The 26,818-nt window shown below is 32.9% G+C and overlaps 1 protein-coding gene and 1 long non-coding RNA gene across 2 annotated transcripts; one reads left to right on the top strand and one right to left on the bottom strand.

The window, feature by feature from the left end:
* Positions 1 to 23,863: 23,863 nt before the first annotated feature.
* Positions 23,864 to 26,310, bottom strand: LOC103496710 (uncharacterized). Its single transcript, XM_008458673.3, has 2 exons — positions 25,121 to 26,310; positions 23,864 to 24,775 (listed from the first exon to the last, which is right to left on the bottom strand). The coding sequence occupies exons 1-2, from the start codon at positions 25,975 to 25,977 to the stop codon at positions 24,136 to 24,138; spliced, it is 1,497 nt and encodes a 498-aa protein (XP_008456895.2). The 5' UTR covers positions 25,978 to 26,310; the 3' UTR covers positions 23,864 to 24,135.
* On the top strand, positions 24,412 to 24,882 carry LOC103496709 (uncharacterized). Its single transcript, XR_539207.2, has 2 exons — positions 24,412 to 24,558; positions 24,688 to 24,882. It is a non-coding gene; the product is annotated as an uncharacterized LOC103496709 (long non-coding RNA).
* Positions 26,311 to 26,818: the final 508 nt, after the last annotated feature.

Raw genomic sequence — 26,818 nt, 5'->3', positions numbered from 1 at the left:
ATAAATTATAGTCATATATAAACAATCGCATATAAATTGTAGCCATATCTAAACGATCGCGTATCAAATAATAACAAAATCTAAACGATTGCTAATATATTACGCGTGCATTATTGACGGCGTGGTTAACAGAGCATGTTTGGTATTTTACGGCGGGTCTCTAGGTTTTTTCTGTTTTTGGAATTATTCTATATAGTGTAAATATTTTGCCGCTTTTTTATATTTTTGAAAAGACCCCTTATACTAATCATGAATTCTTTAATTTTGTAATTAATTTCCTGTATTTGATATTATTTTGAAGTTATTTTTCATTTTTTTCAATATTTATATTCTCGTATGAACACTCTTACACATAACAATATATATCGAAATGTTGTCTTACTTTATAAAAATGATGATTAAAAACTGTCATTTTTAATTATTACAATTTTTAGCTACAATCCACGTTTCATTAACTAATTCTAACAATTTTCGTCAATTTTTATCAATTTTCATAAATATTTTTAAAATTTTATTGATATTTTCGTAAAATCAAAATTTCAATATTTTTATCAATATCAATATTTAGAAGATAGAGCAAGTTAGTTAGTTTTGTAGGAGTTAAAAACGTAAATCAACTCATTTTTGTAATTGAGTTGAATTATTCGTGCATTTAATTATCTTGTCGGTGAATACGTTAAATTCACAAAATATAAATACAAATGACATCTAAATTTCTATGGTCTAGATTAAAATTTTGTCTACTTTATTAATTTTTTTCAGTTGAGTAATTAAAATCAATTAAGAAAGGAGTCTTTTCAAACATATAAAAAAACGATAAAATATTTACACTCCATAGAACAATTTTAAAAACGGAAAAAGCCCAGAGGCCCACCGTGTAAAATACTAAAAATGTCCCGTCAACCACGTCGTCAATAACGCACGCATAATATATTTGCAATCGTTTAGACATGGCTACAATTTATACATTTTAGTTTCATCGTTTAATTTTGTTACACGATCGTTTAATTTGGTTACGTTTAAATTTGGTTACACGATCGTTTAGATTTGGGGACCCAAATCTAAATGATTTTTTTTTTCACAATTTGGTACATGATTTTTTTAATTCTTTTGGTACACGATTGTTTAGATTTCTTTACACGATCGTTTACATTTGGCTACTTCAATGCAAATGATTTTTTTTCAAGATTCTTTATACACGATCTTTAATTTTTTTTTACGAGATCGTTTATTTTTTTTTACATGATCGTTTACATTTGGCTACTTCAATCTAAATGATTTTTTTTAAGATTCTTTATACACAATATTTTATTTTTTTTCACCATCGTTTACATTTGGCTACTCCAATTTAAATGATTTTTTTTCAAGATTCTTTATACACGATCTTTTATTTTTTTTTACACTATCGTTTACTTTTTTTACATGATCGTTTACATTTGGCTACTCCAATCTAAATATTTTTTTTCAAGATTCTTTATACACGATCTTTTAGATTTTGCTATTTTTTGTACACGACTTAAAAAAAGGAAAAGAAGAAAGACAATGGAAAGAAATCGCAGCGAAAAAAAGAAGAGGAAAAGTAGAAAGACGATGGAAAAGCGAAAAAAAAGGAAGAGGAAAAGAAGAAAAACGATGAAAAGATTAAAAGACGTAAATAAAAGAATTGAAAAATAAGAAATATGATGGAAAGAAATTGCAGAAAAAAATAGGAAAGAAGAAAGACGAAATCGCAGGAGGAAAACGAGATAGCAGGAGGAAGATGAATCGCAAAAGAAAGATGGAAGGGCAAACTTGAAATATTTAAAAAATGGCTAACTTTATGGGTTTTGTTATACGAATCTTAAATAGTTTGGTGTTTTGTTACATTTATGTAAGTTTTCCTTCAAATTATAATTGTAGCTTAGATTTTTTTTAGACTTTGTAGAAATTAAAAAAAAAATCAAAGTTTCATTCTAACCATTTTTCTATATATTTCTATTTCATTACAAAAAGGACCAATCCTATTTTTCTTCTCAATCATTTTTTTCTGTCTTGTTCAACATCGAACTCAGAATCGTAATAGTCATCTCATACACTGTTTGCAAGTTCCACGCAAATCAAAGCTACGCATCAGAATAGCTATAGTCAGAAAACAATAAATACCCCGACAGCGTGAAGCACGTGTTGGGATTGATCCTCTATTTCGATGTGTTTTTTAAGATGTCGGTACAGCTTAAGGTTTTCTCGATGCCATGCACGTGACATCAAGGAAACCTTTAATTAAAATAATAATTTCAAATTTTCCCGATTCCTTGAAAGTACACGTTGGCAATTGTTGGGGCATCCTCGACGTGTACTTTCATGGCGTCAGGAAAAAATTTAAATTATTATTTTAATTAAAGGTTTTCTCAACGTCTACGTGCATGGCTCGAGATAGTGCTGGCCTATGTCGACATTAGGGTTGACCACGTCGGAGAAAACAAGAAATTTAAATAATTATTTCAACTTTTCTGCAATGCTGTCAAGGAGACGTTGGATTGGTTTGTCTTTGACTAACATAAAGTTGACCACGTCGAGAGAACTATAATGTTTGAATTTTTTTGAAAATTTTTCTTGACACCATAAGTGAAACGTCGGGATTGATTTCAAGTAATTCTAACGTCTTCACTTACTACGTCAAGATTAGAGAGTTCTCACGACATTTTTGGGTGCATCGCAAGATCTCTTGTTTTGTGTTCACAGAACATGGAACGCACAAAGAGAAAAAGAAAAGAGAAAGAGAGAACGAGAAAGAAGGAGAGAGACATTGTTGTCTTGCTGTCCACTGTCACCGTCGCTGTTCGCTATCCACCTCTTCCTTGCATCGTCGTCCTATATGCCGTTGTCGCTACATTTCGATAAACATACGTTTTTGTTTTAATTATTTTTATTTTTTAAATAAATATATGATTTATTTTAATTTGTTGCATAAATAGAATGTAGATTGTATATTGATTATTGTATGTATAGATTGATACTGAATTTGTTTGATCGAGATATTAAATTGTATGTATAGGTTGTTGGAAGTTTATGAATTAAATGTATATAAAATTGTTGGAAGTTTATGAATTGAAATGTATATGAATTGTTTATGAATTAAACTGTATGTATAAATGAAATATTGAAATTTATAATCCGTTATTATTTAAATTATTGAAATTGTGATTGTTATAGAGGAGGCCCAGTTGAAATTATATTTAAATGTATTAAAAGTTGAATCGATGAAAATGAAGATTTTTAAATTGTTGAAATAGTTTAAATACTTGAAATTTTTTATTGATTTCTTGCGGCTATCTTACAGTTATGGTAGTCTATAGATTTTTATTCCGACTATGATTTGTTTATTGGAATTAAGTGTTATTTAGAATTATGGTAACCTTTAGTGGTTTATAATTTGTTGGAAGTATTAAGTAGTTTTTAAAGCTTGTTAGTTGGAAGTGTTAGGTAGGTTTGAAAGATTGAAGTAATTATATGTGATTAGGTTGTTTTGGCTATCCTATAGTTACAGTAGCTTTTTTAGTTTAAACTTAGATGTAGTGAAAGTTGAGATATTAGATACTTGTGAGGTGTAGCTTATTCATGGAATAAGTTTGAGCATTTGAGATGAGGAATATAAGACTAATGAAACCTATATTTATGTTATATGTCTTTAATCAGGGACAAGGATTTGATGAAACTTAGGAAGAAGTTTTCGGTTGAGTATAGAGAGGGAGTGTCCTAATTTTTAGAGGTTAGTATCAAGTCAATCAGTAACGATGGATTAGGTATCCATGCAAGAGATGTATGAACTCAAATTAGGACTCGTTAAAGGGTGTGGAGCAGCACCTATTAATGATTGGAATATCCTCCCTTATATAGATTGGGTGTATGATCGAGAACTAATGAACTTGCTTAGAAGTATAGAATGATTTGATGAAGGAACTAGTAGTGATCCCTTCCATGAAGGAACTAGCAGTAACCCATTTCCTGAAGACAATGAAATGTTAGGTATGCTTCATGATTTACAAGTTCCGATTGAGCACAAAGAAGAAACAGAGGGAGGTTTAGAGTATGACATGTCGTTTAATAGTTGTGTAGAACAAGAAACGATGAACATTTTTAAGAGTTATTAAACTAAGCACATAGTGAGCTATATCTCGACTGTTTAGAATTTTCATCCCTGAACTTTTTGGTTACGTTGATGCATGTAAAGGTTCTCAATGGTTGGAGTAACAAGTTTTTCGAAATGTTACTAGAACTATTAAAACATGTTGAGATTACAGTGATTGTTTGTACGCAAGAGAGCTCGTCTGACATAAGATGACATAAGAATAAATGAGTCGAAACGGAGGATGTGTTTGGACATCCAGTTGATGTTGAGGGATGGAAGCATTTTGATTCTAAATTTCCTGAGTTTTCTTCAGATTCATAGAACGTTCGTTTGGGATTAGCTTCTGATGGGTGTAATCTATTTGGGCATATGAGTACCATATACAGTATGTAGTCTGTAGTGTTAATTCCTTACAATTTTCCATCTTGAAAATGCATGAAAGAGTCCACTTCTTCATATCCTTGCTAATACCCGATCCAATATCTCCTGAGAAGAAAATTGATGTGTATCTCCAACCATTGATTGCGGAATTGAAGAGTTATGGAGTTTTGGTGTGCGTACGTATGATTCTCTTACCAGTTAGTTCTTGCAGTTGTATGCAGTTTTGTTGTAGACGACTAATGACTTTTCGGCATATGGTGACTTATTCGGGTGGAGTACGAAAGGGTATCAGGCATGTCCCATATGCATGGGAAATGACTCGTCATTCGAGATAAGAGAAAAAATAGCTTTCATGGGACACTAGCGTCATCTTCTAGATAACCATGTTTGGCGTACAAGTAAATTACATGATCGAAGTGTAGAGCGTATGCCTTCTCCAATTGTACTTAATGGGCATGATATCTTGGAACAACTAGATTCGTTCGAGTTTCCAATGATGAGTAAACATTCATTATTGAGAGATAAGAAAAGAAAAAGAACTCTAAATTGGACGAAGAAAAGTATCTTTTTCGAACTTTCTAACTAGCCAAGTTTACTAATACGTCACAAATTGAATGTAATGCATATTAAAAAGAATGTATGTGATAACTTGGTTGGTACATTGTTGAATATTGAAAGAAAAACAAAAGCTACTACGAATGCTCGGTTGAACCTTCAAAATTTAAAAATAAGAAAGGATTTACACTTGATAGAAGTCGATAACAGATTGGTGAAACCCCATGCAAGTTATACGTTGACTAGCAGCGAGTGAGTTGTGTTTTGCAAGTACCTGAAATCAGTTAAGTTTTTCTATGGATTCATTTCTAATACTTCATGATGTGAAAATGAAAAAAATGAAAAAATATTAGGTTTTAAGACCCACGACTGTCAGGTTTTGCTTCATCGACTTCTACCAATTGGTGTTCGACTATACTTACCAAAAAATGTGTATACAGTTGTTACTGAACTGTGTAGTTTTTTTGTGACTTGTGTGCAAGAACAATAAGAGTAAGTGACTTGGATCGATTGCAAGCAGATATCATAATCATACTTTGCAAATTGGGAAGAATATTTCAACCTGCCTTCTTCAGCGTAATGGTACACCCTTCTGTTCACCTACCATATGAAGTAAAATACATTGGTCCAGTTAATTATAGTTGAATGTACCACATTGAGAGAAGTTTACGCCCGTTGAAACAGTTTAACGAAACAAAATTCGTCCCGAGGGGTCCATTGTTGAAGCCTATGTGATGAATGAAACAGGTACTTTTTGTTCGAGATATCTAAGTGGGATTGAAACACGATTTACTCGAGATGATCGAAATGATGATAGAATTCCCTATGATGATGTACTTGTTGAGTTTAAAGTACTAGTGTTCATGAAGAAGGTACGACCATTAGGTGTGGCAAGTTCATGATCTTTATCACAGGAAGAGAAACGTCTTGCACATTGGTACATCTTGAATAATGTAGATGAAATTGCAGAGTACGTACTCTCAATTATATACTTCACTAGCGCTTTAATTTATAATCGTCGCAAAGACTCACAACTATGTACTTTAGGAAACACTTAAGGTTGATACGTCGTCAAGCTCAAAGCGCTACCAACTTATTCAAAAGACATCAACGGGCATTTCTTGATCGGTTCAGAGATCAGGTATGTAGAGTATATAATTTGAGACTTGGTATGAGCTTATTTCATAATTAAGATTCATTAACACAACAATTTGAGATCATTGAAATACATAAGAGAGGAAATATTTCTCATGATTTCTTCTCACTCACGATGGGACTTGCACTTGACGTTCGATCCTACAATGGATGCATCGCATGTGGGGTACAATTTCACATGATAGAGCATGATTTCCGGCACACAACATAAAGCAGTGGAGTCATGGTAGTCGGTAAAAATAGTGGGAATGGAAGCGTCGACAACAATTTATGCAGTGTATTAGATGAAGTTCTTTCCGTTCAATATCCAATGGGACTACATGTTTGGCTGTTCAAGTGTAGATGGTTTGACATGGACAAGAACAAAAACCATAGGACACACGTGGAATTAAAGTACAAATTAATCAACATGTTCCATTTTTTGTTCCTTGAGGAATTAGTCATTCTCATAATCCAAGCACATCAAGTCTTTTACATCGACGACCTAAAAATGGTATCAATTGGAAGGTTGTTCAAGTGGTCCAAAATAAAAGTACATGAGATGTGCCCAAAGTGGATGATGTTGAGGATCAACAACTAAATGTACTAGAAATCGTTGTCGGACATTGTGTGGATGAACACATTGAGGATGACACTCTATGCAGACTCGATGTTGATCCCATAGTGGTGGAAAGACCAATTGTGCGTCATGTCGTTGACAACTTCATAAACGATGATGATGAACAATTATCCGTTCAAAGCAGATCAAGTGATGGCGAATAATAATGACGAATCACATATTCACATATATTTCATTTTATATATATATATATATATATATATTTAGTTTCAAATACTATCATTTATTTAATTAAATTTTGTTTACCTTTTCGACAGATAATATGTCATTCCCCAGTGGTTTCGATGAGACAGATGCTCTTTTCGATTTCGACGTTAACGTGTTCAATAACGCGGGAGGAACGTCCTCGGTGGGCAACACGTGAGGTTAGTCGCGTTACATAAATAGTTCATTTCATAAACATGGAGTTCTACGTTTCTAATAGTTTTGTGTTTTCATTAATGCCTCTCAATCCAGTAGTAACACTCCTAGAAGATGACATCACTCCAGGAATTTTAAGTTAGAGAGATATGCGCAGCAAAATGGGAAGATTTCCATATCCATCGTTTTAGGATAAGATAAGCCGATCTCACCACATGTTGTTCACTTTAGCTGTACGATCAGTGTGTTGACACATGATACATTTCCATTTCGTTTCCTTAAGTGGACTGGTGTTACTTCGGAGTACATCAAGCTTGTGAAGGGCGAGTTACATGTAAGTTTTTAAATTATCGTACCTATATGTTACCTATGTATGTATATGGAAACCTAACCCGTGTGTACTTTTTTTATAGCGATGGTTTATGCTAGATTTTGTAGATACAACACTTACTCGATTTGTTGAGCATCAAATTCTCAACACTTGAAAGGAGTTTAAGAAAGAGAACCATCATCATTATAAGAAGTTTAGTGATCTTAAACAAACACGTATCAACCCACCCCCCCAAATTGATGAATCATATGGAAGATTGACACTTCCTCTGCAATCACTATGCTACTCGATAGTTTTAGGTGATTTACAATTTTTAATGTTCTTAAATGTTAGTTAACCTTCTCACTTTGTATGTAACATTTTGATTGTTTGCATGTAGGAGCAATCAATGATGAATAGGGCTGCTAGAGCGAAGCAACTTTACAACCATAGTAGCGGATCCAAGTTGGCTCTACAACGACAACAACACGAGCTCACTAGACATCCAGTCGATTGAGTGGAGTTGTTCAGAGAAGCACACGCTCGGGATGGCCAGTTTGTTTCACAGGTAGCCGCAGATGTGCATGGAAGTTTAAGAAAATCTTTTGTCTTATTTTGTACATTTAATTTATAAGTTTGACCGAACAAAAAAATTTCTTTCAGAATCAAATGATGGAACTTCAGTCGTAGCCCACCTTAGAGGGTTCTCAACCACTCTCTGGAGATGAGATATGCGAGACAACTTTGGGTAGACAACCCGGCTACTCAAAAGGTCTTGGTTGGAGCCCTAGGCCAAAGTCCCGAAAAACTGCTAACAGTTTTTCGTCTTCATCATATGAGCAAGAGATGTAGGCTAGAGAGGTTACCAAGCTAAAAGCTCACCTTGACAAAGTGATTGAGTTGCATGAGCGAGCAATAGAAGAACGTAATCGTAAACATGAACAAAATGTCTGACAGATGGAAGAATTGAGGAAGATGATTAAAGAACTGACCCGGACACAGAGAGGACCTTGATTCCATTGCGGTCCGTATTTTTCAAAATTTTAAATTCTTTAATTTTTTTATCGATGATATATATCTAAATTTAATTTTCTGTCATTGTAGATTAGGAGGCATGGGAAAATTGGCGTTTGCAACCGTTAGTAGATTTAGTTTTTAGTTTTTATTTATTTTGTAACCCCTGAACCTACTGTAGCTTTTTAACATTTGAATTAATTTTAATATAAATTTGATTTGATATTTTAATTATTTTAAAGTAATTTTACGTCAATCATTTTCAGAATTTGATTGAATTAGAATCCAATAGAAAAAAAGAAAATTAAATAATAATAATAATAAATAAATATTTTAAAAAGGTTTCCCGACGCGCAAATAGCGTCAGTTTTGAACGCCTCTACCAATGCCACGTTGGTCCAAGTTCCCTCGACGCTACGACGAAGATCCCCTTTTGTCGACATCATCTCGTATGTCAGCAATATGCTATAATTGACACGTTGACCAGACGTCTGGTTTAATGTCTTCTGTAATGTGTTATGCCAAACAACGAAGATGGTGTCGGGCAAAACTAATGGCCAACGTCGTTTGGTTCCAACTTCAGCTTTGCCTATTGCGATGCATTACTACCGACAATATCCCTAACGTGGCTCTCTGTGTTAGAGTAGCCATTCCTGACGCATTTTGTGGATTTTACCGATGCTTGTATGTGGTGGGATAAACCCTACTTCTTGTAGTGAAGAAAAACGCCAAAATGAGGGTTGACTGAACATAAAATCTTGTAACCATGCAAAAAACTTGTTAATTTTCCGCATTAATGTTAGAAGAAAGGTTTAGGCAATGAAAGATAAACACAAGCTTTTCTCTTGAAAAGCTCAAAGTATAAACTTAATAAAAAGTAAAGAAACAATCGGAAATATAAAAATTGGATTCAAAATATTGACATATATAACAATATTTTTTAAAATTTGTAAATATAACAAAATTGTGGTTAAGGTCTATCAATAATAGATTATAAGAGTCTACTAATGATCGAAATTTATTGTTCATAGACCTTGATTATAATTACGCTAAAAGTAATTTCTTGGTAAGAACCAAGGTTGAACGTAGGGATTTTTGTATAAAATAAACCAATTAATGATGTTTACTCAAAACATTAGTGTAATTTATATACAAGAAGACGATGACATATTAACCACGTGTTACGTTGAAAACAATACCAAGAAAAACAGAGGAATCAAAGATTAAATTATATGATTGAGTGAGCTAAGATTAGATAGAAATGTAGGGTTGAATATCATTATTCCATTGAACATATGCAACAATTTTGAAGATTCTTTAATCTAAGTCATTTATTCTACTTCTCCATGAGAGCCACATTGTTTTCCTATCTCTATGAAGCATGCACAAAGCATGCTTTGAATGAAGGGTTAATTTAGAAAATTTGTACCAGTTTCAAATTTAAATGGAATGGCCTTATGATGTATTAGCCATAATTGAATTTACCAAATTGATCTCATTCCAATCGAGACCAGTTTGCCACCAATTTTTCTCGTTTTTTTCTCTCGTTTCTCTTTTTCATATATGTATAAAGACTTAAACAAGTATTAAAAGTCTTAAGCCTTCGTACAAAAAACAACTTCAACCATAAAATCATAACTTTTTTAAAGAACCCATGTCAAGTACTTCTAGATTCTCCCATAATTCTTTTCAAAGATCGTCGTCCAACTCATCGAAAAAGCTCGAGTTTCTTCTCATTCTTGTCCCTTGCCACAAATTCTTTTCCAACCAAAAGAAATCGTAACTTCGCTGGAAATTCCCCTGAATTCCTTCAAAATGCCAAATCCAGACAAAGATAAATGATGAATTTAAAATGTAACCCCGATTTTGAACAAAAACAAAAAGGGTGGGAAAATCTCAATAACCCATAAAAGGGATAGAAAAATCAGGCAGCAAAGATACAAAATTCGAAGAAAATAATAATTTAATTTTTTTAGGTTTAAATTATATTTTGGTCACTAAACATTGTGTCTTGTTCTATTTTAGTGCCTAAACTTTTAAAAAGGTTTATTTTATTCTCTGAACTTTAAAAAAAAACATATTTTGTTCTTTGTTGTTAGGATTCCCTTAAATCTTTAACAAAATTATGAGATGACTTCTATATTCGGTATCTAAGTCGCCAAATAAAATAACCACTCTTAAAAGTTTAGGATTCTAATTTTTAATTAAAGACGAAATTGATGTTTTATCGAAGAACTCAAAAAAATCACTTTGTTTTTAAGATTTTGATCGTCACCATTTGGTGCATTGACATTCTACTTCACTTTCTCAACTCATATGTTGATGAATTTCATACACATAAATTTTCTTAATGACTCAACTTAATGACTCAAGTTGGAATTTCATACACATAAATCTCCAATTTCGTAGAGTTTTTTTTAGACATATGTTGTATTTATTTTACTTTTCTTGTTTTACCATGTCATGAAATGTTACCACTGAAGGATAACATACGAACGCAATAGAAAAAGATCGAAAGATTACTCTAATTGCATCTAAACATATTTTAGAAATTAACATGCAATAAGACAAAAAGCCCTAATTACACTAATTAGGGTTTAGGAAAAACCTTACCTTTGTAGCTTCCCGATACTTCAAAACCTCTTCGCGAATGAGCCAGGTTGTGGGATCCGTTCAACAAAGGAAATATGAAGAAAAATATGGAATTTGGAGGGTTGAGATAGAAAAATAGATTCTAAAATTCAAAAAACAAAAAAGTCTTTTTTAATTTAAAAAATAAGCTATTTATAAGAAAATTACATGCAAAATTGCATGTAAATTTTTTTATAAAATCTCAACACCTAATTTTCGACTAACCTTTAGTGGAATTAGTCACCATTCCATTTTCTCTTAGTGGGCTTGATGTCATCACCATGAGCTTCCACATAGCCCACTAAGAGTTAGTGGGATTATCCAACAAATTGTTGGATTTTTCCACTAACTTTGGTCAAAGGGAAAAACGGTCATTTGATCTTTCTAGTCAAAGTCAAACTTTGACTTTTCAAGTTAAAAAGTCAACATTTTAACTTTTTACCATTTTGACCTCATTGACTAATTCCGACCTTCGGAACATGAATTCGCATTTATTTTCTCAAGATTCTAATTATTTTTTAATATATAGCCGGTCAAAGTTTGACTTTTCAAAACAAAAAATCAATCATTTTGACTTTTTACAATTTTCACTATTTCCATCTTTTCCGAGCTTCTGAGTATGAATCCGCATTCATATCTTTAATATTTAAATCTCATTTAAACATAAAGCTCTATCAATAATCTAAAAAACCGATGGCTATATTATATAAATTCAACTCATTCCATCATATTGTTCTAAGTTTATTCCATATGAGCTAGCAGGGGAACCTAATGGACCTATAGATCATGGACTCCAACGATCCGAGATTAACAGGCTAAACTCTTTTATACCGAGCTAATCAACATTCGTTAACTAACGGGTCATTCCACTAAAGTCTCGTAGTTGCACTCCCCTTACTATAGATATATTTATGTCCATTTGATATAACCATGATCAGTAAACCTCAGTTATGTAGGGAAGAGAAGCGTGAGAATCCTGAATAGCTAGAGCAGGATAAGGAAGCCCTGACGATTGTCATCTTGCCCGAGGTTGTGGGGCGAAAAAGGTAAGGAAGAGAAATAGAAGCTTCATACCTCTAAGTGCCTGCCTCGAGGAGGCAATTGAAGAGGCAAAGAAGAGAAATGGACAATAATTATAGCGAAGGTCGGGTATCAGTGCCAAGAGAGTTCCACCAAATCTCTTCCACCACGGTACGAAAGGTTGCACCTTGGTGGAAGAAGGACACGAGAAGACCAGAGGGTTTAGTTTGTACAAGTAAAGTGTAAATTGTATCTATAATTTGTAAGCCTTTAAGTTAATAAAGGAAGGAGTTCAAGTTTTTCGTTGTGTTACATGTGTGTTGTTTTCTTAAGTTGTTTCGCTGTAAAAGAAGTGAAAGTCTAAAGGCTTAAGTGGAAGAGCTTCACTAAGAGACAAAAGAAAAGAGTTGTTCCGCTTACTAGACATTCAACGCGTTACTTCGTAAGAAGTACGTGATGAATGTCTAGGCCATTTGGTCGTGGGGCGCAACATTTGAGGCGAGGCGTGACACTATAGGTTATGAGAGCAATTTATATTTAAATATGATTCAAATTTGGATTAAATTAAATATAAGATATTTAATTTGACAATTAATTAAATGGAGAATTAATTCATAATTTAGTTTAAATTTATTTAAACTATATATTATATGAGAGATATTCATTTAAATATGATTTAAATGAAATATTAATTAAATAATATAATTAATTAATTAATTTAGATTAAATTAAATTAATAACTTTTTTAAGTAAATGAGTTATTTAGGGAACGTGGGTGGTTTTTGCACGTATCTCAAATTCTCTTTGACCCCCCCCCCCCCCACCAATTTGAAGATTAGGGAGGTAAGGGTACAACATAGAATGTGAGAGGTTTTAATTCTCTTTAGAACTTTGTGTATTCTCTAAAGAAATTTTGTTTCTCTCTATAATATTTCCATTCCAATTTTGGTTCCCACAAACCAAAATCTCATTCTAAGAGGATAGGGAGGTTTCTAAGTGGTGGTGCCCCCATATTGGTGGTTAGAGACTTCAACGAGAGTAAGATCTTTGTTTTTTTAGAAAGCACGCTTAGTCTTACAGGAACTTAATTTATGTATATTTTTTCAATGTAATGGTATTTTTAATTTCCTAATTAAATTGAGTTTAAGATTCTGTTAAATTATTTCGCTGGAAAGGGCTTTTATCATCCAATCTCCAAAAAAATCCCACTTGTTTCGAACTTTCTCTTTTTGGAATGGAATATTTAGGGAATCCCCATGAATAAGATCAAACCATATTCCATGGTATTTACATGAGATTCCTCTTTCTTATTCTTAAGCAAGTCCCCGAGAGGGCTTGGCTTAGTTGATCCATGATTTATGTTTCATCTTTCGTTTCGTTTTCGTTTGTTTCGAGAAATATATCGATCAATTCCGATTCTTTCTTTTTCTATTGATTCTTTTTCGATCGAGATGTATGGATCCATGGGATTTTTCTTTTTTGACAATTTTCTTCACTATCATGTTGAATTGGGTTCACTACTAAAAAAATTGGATTACTTGACGTTATTAAAATGTCAAGTAAACTTATACTTGACGTTTTATAAAAATCGTTGACGTTTTATAAAAATCGTTGACGTTTTAAAAACTTCATGGATTTAATAAATATTACTTTACATTTTTATACTTATATTTTCAAAGTGTCGAATAAAAATGTTAATTATACTTGAGATTTTGTCATGTCAAGTAAACGTTAACTATACTTGATGTGAAAAACACGTCAAGTAAAAGCTCCATTATACTTGATGCGAAAAACTCATCAAGTAAAATCTCCGTATATTTGATGGAAAAAAAATGTCAAGTAAAAGTTAATGTAAAATAATTTAAAAATTTTCATGAAAATTTTGCTTTTTTAAAACTATACTTGATGTTTTTTCCGCGTCAAGTAAATGTTCACTATATTTGACGCACATAAAACGTCAAGTAAAATCTCCCTTATACTTGACGCTTATACTTGACACGAAAAAAGTGTCAAGTAAAAGCTAATGTAAAATAGTTCAAAAATTTCCGTGAAAACTCCACTTTTTAAAAACTATACTTAACGTTTTTCTTTAAAATGGCCAATACTTGACGTTTTTTTTAATAAAAACATCAAGTATGTAAAAGTTGCTAATTTCAAGTAAAGTAGATTTTGTAGTAGCGGTTGTTAACAATATTAATAACGACTTTATTATCACAAAAGAGATTCAATGGTATCTCACACTCCTAATAAAGATCAGACAGGAATTTCTGAAGCCAAAGTTCCTCACATATTCCCAAACTCATGGCGTGGTATTTAGCCTCAGCACTGTTTCTAGCCACAACACTTTGCTTCTTACTCCTCCATGTTATAAGGTTGCCCCATACAAAGGTACAATAACCGGAGTAGATTTTCTGTCAACAACAGATCCTACCCAGTTTGAGTCAGTATATGCCTCAATAGTCTTTCTGTTTGTCTTTCTAAACATTAATCCTTTACCAAGTGTCATTTTCAAGTATCTCAAAATTCTGTCGACAGCTTCCATGTGTTTCTCATAAGGAGTCTACATAAACTGGCCAACAACACTTACAGCAAAGGAAATTTCAAGACGAGTATGAAATAACTAAATTAATTTACCCACAAGGCACTAAATTGTTCTTTATCAACTGGAACTGGATCATTAGAGTTTTCTAGTTTATAGTTGAATTTAATAGGAGTGTTAGCAAGACGACATCCCAACATACCTATCTTTGTTAACGAATCAATGATGTATTTTTTTTTAGATATAGAGATGCCTTCTTTAGATCTGGTCACCTCTATTCCATGAAAATATTTTAGATTTCCTAAATCCTTGATTTCAAATTCATCACCTATTCTTTGCTTTAGTTAACTGATTTATGCATGGTCATCTCTAGACAAAACAATGTCATCCACATACTATCAGAACTGTAATATTTTCAGTTTTCGAAACCATTGTAAATAATGTATGATCATAGTGTCCTTGATGATACACTTAAGTCTTGACAAAGATAGTGAACCTGTCAAACCATGCTCTGGGTGTCTGTTTCAGATAGGATAAGGATTTCTGGAGTTTACAAACTTGCTAACCAAACTGGACTTCAAATCTAAGTGGGGGGCTCATGTAGACTTCCTCCACTTGGTCTCCATTTAGAAAGACATTCTTAACATCCAGCTAGTATAGAGACCAATCTTTATTAATAGCAACATATAGTAGGACTTTAACAGTATTCAACTTAGCAACGGGAGAGAAAGTTCTTGTATAATCAACACCATAGGTTTGAGTAAATCCCTTTGTAACTAACCGGGTCTTGTGTCTGCCAAGTGTTCCCTTTGCTTTGTATTTGATAGTGAACACCCATTTACATCCCACAATTTTGTGTCCCTTGGGTAGAGCACAAATCTCCAAAGTTTTTTCTTTTCAAAAGCCTTCATCTCTTCCATGATAGCATTCTTCCATTTAGGACACTCTAAAGCAGCGTGAATATTTTTTGGTATTATGGTAGAATCAATTCTTGTTGTAAAAGCTCTGAACTGGGGAGAGAGATTATCAGAGGAGACATAGTTACAAACGGGATGTTTTGTACAAGACATGGTACCTTTTCTTAATGCAAAGTGGATGTCAAGGAAGGGATCATACTCATCAAGTTTCCTTGCACGACCCTGTTTAACTTCATTATTACTGGTTTCTTTTTTGTCCTCAGTCTTATCATCACTGTTCTTTTCTTCCACATTTTTAAAAAACAACATCAGACCTGTCATTCTTGGAGGGCTTGAAGGGATAAAAGTCCTCAGCAAAATAATTTAAATAGAAACCTTAACTCAATTTAATTAGGAACTTAAAAATAATAATACATTGGAAAAAAAAACAGAAATTACAAAGAGATTAGAACTTACGTACGTTGTCGACTCTATATCTGCCAATCACCAATTTTTTGCACCACCACTTGGAAATCTTTCTATTCTCTGAATTTAAGATCTTGGTTTGTGGAAACAAAAAATGGAAGGGAAATTCGCAGGGAATTGAGAGAATACGCAGAGTGAATTTTTCTAGAAAAAAGCTCTGTCTTTGTAATCTTCCTTACTTCCACTTTCTTCATCCTTAAGAAGGGGGAAGTTATTAAGAAAAACGGGATATGTGGAATAGCCCCACGTAAGGGAGCTATTCGATTAATTTAATTTAATTTAATTTAATTTAATTAATTAAAATAATTAGTTAATTAATTAATTCAATTAAATTAATATTAATTAAAACATATTTAATTAATATTTCATTTAAAGCATACTCAAATGAATATCTCTCACATAACCTATAGTTTTAATTTAACTAATTTAATTAAATCAAATTAAAGTAAACTATTAATTAACTCTCCAATTAATTAATTGCTAAATATTTAATCTAAATTTGAATCATATTTACATATAAATTTCTCTCATAACCTATAGTTTTAACGTGTATCATATATACATTAAATTTTAATCTACGATTTTAATATGGATTTAAATCATATTAAATTAATATTTGAACTCATTCAAATATTTTATTCTCTCATAAATTAATTTTGAATTATATCCAAAATTATATTGGAAAATTTTCATAAATATAACAAACTACTAAATTATTCACGGCCTGTGTAACAAAGCCAATAAAGTTAGCCATTTTTTAAATATTCCAAGTTTGCCCTTTCGTCCTTCTTCCCATTTGTCTGTTCCATCATCTTTCTTTTTTTTTTCTTTCTTCCCATTTTCGTCTGTTCCATCATCTTTCATTATTTTCGTCTTTTATTCTTTTCTTTTCTTTTTTGTTCAAGATCGTGTATCAAATATAAAAGATATATTTTTTAAAACCTTTTATTTGGTTGTTCGAAATCGTGTACTGAATATAAAAGACTGGAAAAAAACATCGTTTAGATTTGGATAGTCAAATCTAAACGATTGTGTACAAAAGAAAATTGTTTAAATTGGGGTATGCCAAATCTAAATGATTGTGTAAAAAAAATAAATGATCATGTAGACAAATCTAAATGATTGTGTACCAAAAAAATCTTACAAAAAATCGTTTAGTCAATCTAAACGATAGTGTACATCGTGTAGAGAATTTAAAAAATAAATTGTTTAGATTTGGCTATTCAAATCTAAACGATCGTGTACAGACAATTTAAAAAATAATTCGTTTAGATTTGGCTATTCAAATCTAAACGATCGTGTACAGACAATTTAAAAAATAATTCGTTTAGATTTAGCTATTCAAATCTAAACGATCGTGTACCAAATAATAGCCAAATATGAGCGATTATGTACCAAATATATTATGTGCGTTGTTGACAGGGCATTTTTTGTATTTTCCATTATGGGCTTGTAGGCTTTTTCCATTTTTAGAATTGTTCTATACAATGTAAATATTTTATTGCTTTGTTATATTTTTGAAAAGACCCCAATTAAAGTTATATAATAAAGTTTAATTAAAATATAAACTTTATATTATAATGTATCACCACACATTATATTAATTCCCAAAGTAAATTTGAACATTTCAAATTACAACCAACATATATAAACCTCATTACCCTTTACAAGCTAGGAAAGAGATCTAGTGGACCTAAGTTACAACAATATGAGATTAATTGACTAAACTCATTGACCACATTAATTAATATTTGTTAATTGTGTGTACAATCCATTAAAGACTCAAAACTGAACTCTTCTCACTATAGGTATATTTATGTATTCACGAATATAAACCTATAACAATAAGTTAGTCCTTCACAAGTATTCGTAACACCAGCTGGGTCAAATTACTATTTTAGTTATGTGTTACTTCTAGTCCTTAAATATTGGTGTTCTTCTAATGAACAACTTTTTTATGATCCAACTAATAAATATAAAATCATTCTCATGCAATAGAAAGGATAGGGCCTTTTAGTCAAGTCTTGGAGACACAATTTAAGTGAACACTCATTTACTTACCCTAAAGTCGGGAACGAGTGAATTTCAGCTTCTGTGATTATGTTGCCAGTTCTCAACTCGATCTTGTCTTCAGAATGATAAGCATATTGAGTTGAAAAATTGACCACTCTTACCTGTACAAATCAAATGACAATCCTCCGTGAACAGGAATTCCCAATACACTCAAAATTAAGACTAAGTTACCTAGGTCGTCCTAATGAAATAGAAACCTAACTAGTTATTGGAGTTACATATAGTGGTTACTATTTCGTGGTTAGGTCTTATGCAAACTCATTATAGAAGATACCTTCACTCGCATGCCACCTACACGAACACGTTGGATCATTGTGTTTATATCAAATACAAAATGAGTCATATCCATAGTGTTACCAGGATAAGGTATCTAACCTTACCTCTATACTATAGACTCTTTCAGTTATATCTCGAACATTGATTCTTATATGTCTCTACATACTATTCAAGACTCATCAAAAAACTTAGGATGTTAGTTTATTGGATTTAGGTTATTAAGACAAAATTAATAATATAATCAATAACAATTGATTGAAATTATAATAATAACACTTTATAAATAACGGTCCACGGATTATATTTACTATCTATGAGTTTTAGGACATAAAACCCAACAACTCTCTCTCATTTTATTATCAGTACAAGGTTCATTAGGGTTTTCCTACCTTGATCTCGAGGAGGTTTAAAGGCTTGGACTAGAGTCGGTTGACCAGTAGAGGACTTAATTTTCTTTATGAGATTCTTCCTGTAGTACGTTTTCCAGGGAACTTGGTTTATGGGTTCCTGGGTGAGGATCAGAGTCAAACACGATACTAGGAGTAGGTTCGACAAATTTTAAGGAGTAGTTAAACTCTTCACTCACACTTTCCCTCTAAAGATGGCTAACGAGAAAGAAGGGTCGGTCTTCACATAAAGTAACATTCATAGTGATAAAATATTTTCTGTAAGATGGATGAAAACATTTATAATCGCGCTAATGACGAAGGGGATACCCAACAAATAAACATGACTGAGCCTTAGGGATAAATTTAATTTGGTCTGATTAGGGTCGAAATTATGGACATATGTGATTAGGGTCGAAATTATGGACATATGTGATTAGGGTCGAAATTATGGACACATATGATTCACCCAAAGATACGAAGTGGAACCTCATAAATAAAATGGGTAGAAGGGTAGGACTCTTTAAAACAATCTAAGGGAGTATGAAGGTAGAGGACATGGGAAGACATTCTATTAATTAAATAAGTTGTTGTAAGAATGACGTCTCCCCTCAGGTATGAAGGAAAGAAAGTGGATAGCAAAAGAGAATGAGCTACTTCCAAGATGACGAACTTTGGTGAACAATCCCTTTGAAAGCTAGAAACTTACTAAGGTTATGGTTTTAGAATTTCGCTCATTATCACTTCGAAAAATTGTAATTTTTGTGTTGAATTGCATTTCAATGGTGTGGTAGAAATTTTAGAAAATAGAGAAAATCTCATATTTATCTATGATAAGAAAGACCTAGGTAAGACGGGTATGATCATCAATAAAGGTTACAAACCATTGTTTCTCAAAGGAGATAGTGGCTTTGGATGGACCCCAAACGTCACTATGAATAAGGGTGAAAGGTTGTGTGAATTTATATGGTTGTAAAGAAAAGGAAACTCGATGTTTTGCCTGAATACACACATCACAAGATTGAGAGGAGACATCAATTTTAGAAATCAGATGGAGAAACAAATATTTCATATAATTAAAGTTTAGATGTCCCAACCAAAAAAATGCCACTAACATACAATCATGTTCAAAAGTGCCAAAATAGGAAGACAGTAAACTAGCCCTAGAGATACTACTGCTGAAGTTATCTTCATCAAGAATGTAAAGTCCCCCACTATGCCAGGCAGTGACAATCATCCTCCCAAGCTCATATCCTAAAAACAAACAAATTTAGGTAAGAAGATAGCTTTACAATGTAGTTCACAACTGATTTTGTTGATAAATAGAAAATTGTAAGAAAGTTTAGGCATAAGGAGAATATTCTAGAGAGCAAGATTGTTAAAGAGAACTATTTTTCATTTGCCAGCAATTGAGGCTAAAAAGCTATCGGCTATCCATATTTTTTTATTGTCGATACATGCGGCATAAAAGAAAGTGTTCCAAAGAACCTGACAAGTCATATGTAGCCTCTGAGTCTAAAATTCAAGGATTCTTCCCATCAACTCTAAAAGCCAACGGGACTAAGGCATACCTGGCTGAGTAATGGCACCCAGAATAGGAGTCTTAGTTTGGCTTGCAGTAGATTCAGTTTGCTGAGAGGTGCTGATAGTGGTAGTCTCACTAACGTGGGCACACCCAGAATTTTGTTTCTTATTGAAGGATCGTTTCTTACCTCCTAAGGGATGACTGTGGAGTTTCCAACACTGATCCTTAGTGTGCCATTGTTTCTTGTAGTGCTCACAAACAGGGATTGGTTTCCCATTATTTTTTTCATTATCATGGGTCGAGGACTGGACACTAAAAGCAGTAGAGTCGGTGGCAGGGGTAGTCAGTTTGCGCATGACATTAGTACAATCTTCTTCAAAAAAGACTTCAAAACACAGTTCCATTAGGGAGGGAAGAGGTCTTTGTCCGAGAATACAACCATAAACAATGTCAAGTTTAGGATTAAGCTCTGCAAGAAAATCATAAATACGGTCAACCTTCTTAAGTTTAGTACATTGTATATCATCATTTGGAGTGTTCCACATCGTCTCTCTGCACAAATCCATCTCTTGCTAGAGAAGGAAGAGCTTATTAAAATAAGAAGTCGTCCATGGTCCCTTGCTTGCAATCATGGACCTGTTTTCTTAGTGTATATAATTAAGAGGCATTCTGATGGTTCGAGTAAAGAGTCTGAGTTGTATCCCACAAATCTTTTGTAGTGGCTACGTACAATAGAGGCTTGCCGATCCGAAGTTTCATATAATTAATCAGCATGGACCGAATGAATTAGTCCTCCCTTTTCTAGAGTGATTCCAAGGCTTCACTCGGTGGAGAACGAACAATCTCTCCTATCAAGAACCGAACCAGTGGTAACCTTCGAGGAACATCTTTATTGATTGGGACCACAATTTTTTTTGCCCATTTAATTTCTCTCCTAGAAAATTCCCTGCAGGCGACTACAAAGAGCTAGGCTATATAATTCGAAGGAAAATTAGCGAACGAAGTTACTGGGTTCTTGAAATACATCGACAACTCGATTGGTTTGGAATGTGCCAAAGACTGGCCTGGTTCAACCTTCAATCTACTATAAAGTTGGTTAGTCCCGTTACCACAGAGAAAAGGTTGTTGTAAAGAGTTAACGAACAACGACACGTGAATATACATATTTCACACATTTGCTATAAAGGGTTGTTGTCTGGAGGGCATAAGTAGCGCGTGGAGTTGTAGTTGACCAGAAGGGTAAGATGGTTAGACAAATGGCGACATGTAGAAGAGGCTAGGCTTGGCAGTGAGATGAATAGGCAACAATACGTGAGGTTGATTATGGCCAGAGTGCTGCTTGGTAACGAGGAGGGTGGGCCCACTGTGATCGTAGGTAGTTTCATTAAAGCCGTTGGAGTAACTTTTCCATGTCACCGACTTTTGGTTCAATCTAGGTTTCTTCTAAACTGCTTTCTAGGATTTCGTTGTTTCTTTTCTTTGATACCATATTAACAATAAAATAGAAATACATCGACTTACGTGAAAACCTGAGTACCGAGAGAAAATACCATGATATTTTTTTTATCAATATACAATAGCTACAATGAGGGAGAATAAATAGAATGCTAAACGAGAAAAAAAAAGGGAAAAAAATTAAGGGCCGTTTGGGAGAAGGATTGGGTTATGGGGGGTTAGGGTTATGATAAACATGGTGTTAAAATAAATCTAGTGTTAAGATAAACCTAGGATTATGATAAGATGTGTTTGGGAGAAGGGTTATGAAGGAAGTGTTATGATAAGATGTGTTTGGGAGAAGGGTTATGAAGGAAGTGTTATGATAAGATGTGTTTGGGAAAAGGATTATGTGGGTAGGGTTATGATAAAATGTATTTAGGGGAAGAGTTATGTAAGTAGTATTATGGAATTTATTTTTTTATACATATATTTTTAATTCATATTATGAATTCAACACACAAATTCCGTATATTTAATTTACCAAAACGTCCTAGTTTTCATAAGACAATTTGCCTTAATTTTTTTAAATACGACGTTCATTTTCAACATTTTTTAAGTAGTTACGTGCGAATAATTTTTTTTTTAAAAATTCATATTCTAAATCAAATACATAAATTTTGTATATTAAATTTACCAAAACGTCCTAGTTTTCGTAAACCAATTTGCCTTAATTTCTTTAACTACGAGATTCATTTTCAACTTTTTTTAAATAGTTTCGTGCAAATAATTTTTTTAATTCATATTTTAAATCCAATACACAAATTTTGTATATTTGATTTATCGAATCATCCTAGTTTTCGTAAAACAATTTTCCTTAATTTATTTAACTACTATATTCATTTTTTACATTTTTTTAAGTATACATTACGTTTCAATAAATTAGTTTTGTGAATGTGACAACATGTAAACATGTGAATAAGTGCAAATAACAATTTGAAATACGAAGTACCGGAAACAATGAGGTTGAAATTGATATCAAAATTTAATTACCTTCAATCAACTCTATGTTCGAATTTATATCAATATATTTGTGAAATTAAAATTTTGATATCAATCTCAGATTGAAGGTAATTAAATTAAAAAGGTCTTTTAAAAAATATAACAAAGTGGCAAAGTATTTACACTGTATAGAACAATTTCGAAAACGGAAAAAGCCCAGAGGCCCGCTGTGTAAAATAACAAAAATGGTCCGTCAACAACGCACGCGTAATATATTTACGATCGTTTAGATTTGGTTATTGTTTGGTACGCAATCGTTTAGATATGACTACAATTTATCTTTTTAATTCTATCATTTAATTTTGTTACACGATCGTTTAATTTGGTTACACGATCGTTTATAGTTCTCTAAATGATAATTTATTTTTTTGACACAATCGTTTACTTTTTTTTTTCCACGATCATTTACATTTGACTACTCCAATCTAAATGATTTTTTTAAGATTCTTTATGCACGTTTTTTTATTTTTTCTACACGATCGTTTACTTTTTTTTACACAATCGTTTACATTGGCTACTCCAATCTAAATGATTTTTTTTGAAGATTCTTTATACAAGATCTTTTTTTACACAATCCTTCATCTTTTTTACACGATCGTTTACATTTGGCTACTTTAATCTAAATGATTTTTTTAAAATTCTTTATACACGATCTTTTAGATTTTGCCATTTTTTTGTATACGGTCGTTTAGATTTGCTTACTCAAATTTAAATGACGTAAGAAAAAAGAGGAAAAGAAGAAAGACGATGAAAAGAAAAAGAAGAGAAAAAGAAGAAAGACGATAGAAAGAAAGTGCAGAAAAAAAAGAAGGAAAAGAAGAAAGACGAAAGAAATCACGGGAGGAAGACGATGAAAGAAATCACGACGAAAAGAATAAAAATGGAAAAACAAACCTGAAATATTTAAAAAATGACTAATTTTATAGGTTTTATTATATTTATAAAAGTTTTCCTAAATTAAAATTTTAATTTTGTAATCATAACAAATTACCTAATTCAAGAATAAAGGAAGAAATTAAAATTTTAATTATGTAATTGTACTAAATTAACAACTTATATTTTTTAAATAAAAAAAATTAAAATTAATAAAACTCGTAAGTACAGAAATTATAAATTAAGAAAAAATAATCCAACCCTTTTTCCTAAACATACCCGACCCTCCCCGTTATAATCTTTCCGTAAACACCTTCTGGGGGAGCTAACTAATTCTAACTGGAATAAAATACAAATAAGATTTTATTTCATTTTTGAACAGCGAAGGGTTTTGCCAATTCTCCCTCCATTTCCATTAATATTTTTCAAAACTCACGGAATTGAAAAATGGAGAACCTCCTTTAACTCCAACCTCCTTGTTTCAGTGTAAAACGTCTTGTGTTTGTTTGGCCAATACGTTAACCAAATCCAACCTCTAATCTCCCATTCCATGGTTTTCTCTCTCGCTTCTCTCTCAATCTTCCAACAAATCCCATCTCCATACTCATCTCCGGCGAATATCACTCCTCCCTGTTTGTTGAATGGCCGGAAAGCGCTCGTGTATCGGTCTCGGAACCAAGCTCTAGGGTTTATCAGTGCAAATCTTGACGGTTTCCTCAACGCCACCTCTTTCCCGTCCGAACTGTCGTGAAGGTACCAGTTCAGGATTCCAGTGTTTCCGTACACCATTTGCTCGAACTTCCATGGCTTCAAGCTCGCTGTTGCGGTTTCTCCGACTGCTAATTTTATGCCTGGGTAAGGGTTTTGGCCTTCGAATCCGGCTTCTAGGGATTTTTCAGTTCCGACTTCGATTCTTGGGTTGTCTGATGATTTACTTACTGAGACACTTATTATGTTTGTTTGTATATTTGGAGTTATTTGTAGTGAGATTCTCGATGGGAAATGCTTTTCGGATCTTCCGACTCCTCGTTTTGACATGAGTGTGTCGTTCACGAGTTGGATGATACTGCACCTGTAAGAATTTGAGGGAGGTACGTTTTAAACTCCATTGTCAATGATATGTGAGAATCTGTAATGTGAATTACTTCTAGCATAATAAAATGTCAGGTTTGGAATCAATTCTTTTCTAGAAAGTGCTTTTGTCATAGTCGTTACTTTTAGTGCTAGAGAAGAAGTTTAAACTCAATTGTCAAAGATACGTGAGAATCCTTAACATCGGCTACTTTGAATAGATGAGATGAGATCAGTTTGATTTTGGTTTTAGAAAATTCAACCGTATATTTTGGTACTTTTAGTATGGGAAAGAAAAGAAATTCGTTCTTAGTGGCACAAAAATTAGCTTCCAAGTTCAGCATACCTTATGTTGTCGACGTGAACCCTCAGATTTATCCACTTCTCATGAACCTCAGCCTTGTAATTGAACTGCAGAACCCCTTCTAGCTGGTGATAATTTAGAGAAAATTGCAATCTTTCATCAGTTGAAGGACTGCTTGAGTTCTCGATATGATCCATTGCAATGACAGGGCAATAGAGTTGAACTTTCCATAACCCATGTGTTGAATATGAATAAGAGAACAAAGGTGAGGGTGTTTTGAGGGTGCAGCAGTTGGCCTTGAGCTCCAATATCCAGTTGGTGATTGCAAGATTTATGGATCTCATCCATTGCTCTTCAAGGTTAGACCCCAACAGTTTCATAAACACCTTTGATGTCTGTCTTGACCAGCAATTTGCTAAATGGTATTTGACAGTTGTAAGACCATCCAAACGTAGACTGGTTGGAGCTTCATAAATGCAGATGAGGAATATGAGGGTAAGAAATATGAGATTGAAAATTTCTTTTGAGGTGAAAGTAATGTTGAGTTTGGGGAAACTCAAGTTAAAATAATTTTGTTGGTTTGAGCCATAATGAAGAACATCACGAACGCAATTAAGTAAGAGACTGGATATGCTTTCTTGGTCATCTAACAAATTTGAGGATTTGGTGTTGGTCTTCAAAGGTTCTGAAGTCCAGAGAGAGATAGGAAGGCTGAAATCTGCAATAACTGATAAAGTGATGGTTGGGGAATGAAGGCTCTTGGCTGCTACAACATTGAGAGAGGAGTTTGTCGAGCTTGAAGAGCATATGGGCGTTGAGATGGAAGTTGTTTTCCACTGAGAAAGTGGTGGCAGGTTCTGTATCCAAGAATAAACATCAGGAAAGCTACTAGGAGCCATGTTAGCATGCAGTAGGTTAGCAAGATTGAACTCTTCTCTCTCTGTACTGACAAATGATGATATTTTCTTCTATATATATAGACTCTTTGATGAAGGGAATTAAAGTTCAAAGATTCTACAGTGTAGAAAAGTCAATTGAGAAAGTAATTATCTAAACCATTGGCATCAAGAAAGAAGAGGAAAAGGGAAAGAACACGATTAGTTTTGATGGTTCTGCATAGGAAAGAGATGATAGACATCTGACCTTTTAATTAGGGAGAACTCTTCATACGACCCAGCAATCTTTGATTAAAAGTTTCCAGTTTTTATATAATATTGGGTACCTAGTGGACTGCAGCCTATAACACCAAAAAGAATCTTCAAAAGGGGATAAAAACATTGACAAATTCCTAAACATATAATAAAAAGATTATCAAACTAGTTGAAATACACCAAGACTTCTTGATTGGAACACGTGTAGATTCTACTTGTATTAGATATATCATAGTAAATAAATAGGTTCTGATGGACATTTTCAGGATTGAACTTGGGCATCATTTTGACTTCATTCGAAGTATTTGGTTGGTTGTGACAAGTATTCGAAATTAGATGAAAAGATAGTAATTTTTATTTTAAAACAAAAAGATAGTAATTTTTATTTTAAAACAAAAAGATAGTAATTTTTATTTTAAAACAAAAAGATAGTAATTTTTATTTTAAAACAAAAAGATAGTTATTTTTATTTTAAAACAAATAGTAATTTTATCACTTACCGGAGTTTGGTATTCTATTGGTAGTAATTTTATCACTTATCGGAGTTTGGTATTCAATTGGATGAAGTTGAAAACTTTTATAGCTCCAC

Source organism: Cucumis melo, chromosome 10 (assembly GCF_025177605.1).
Source record: "Cucumis melo cultivar AY chromosome 10, USDA_Cmelo_AY_1.0, whole genome shotgun sequence".
NCBI classification, from domain to species: domain Eukaryota; kingdom Viridiplantae; phylum Streptophyta; class Magnoliopsida; order Cucurbitales; family Cucurbitaceae; genus Cucumis; species Cucumis melo.
The sequence above is the reverse complement of the archived record's forward strand: the minus strand, read 5'-3'. Positions and strand labels throughout refer to the sequence as shown.

Coding starts and splice junctions, on each gene's coding strand:
- LOC103496710 (XM_008458673.3), bottom strand. CDS start 25,977: ATGGCTCCTAGTAGCTTTCCTGATGTTTATTCTTGGATACAGAACCTG. Junction 24,776..25,120: donor GTTCACGTCGACAACATAAG/GTATGCTGAACT, acceptor AAATTCTTACAG/GTGCAGTATCATCCAACTCG.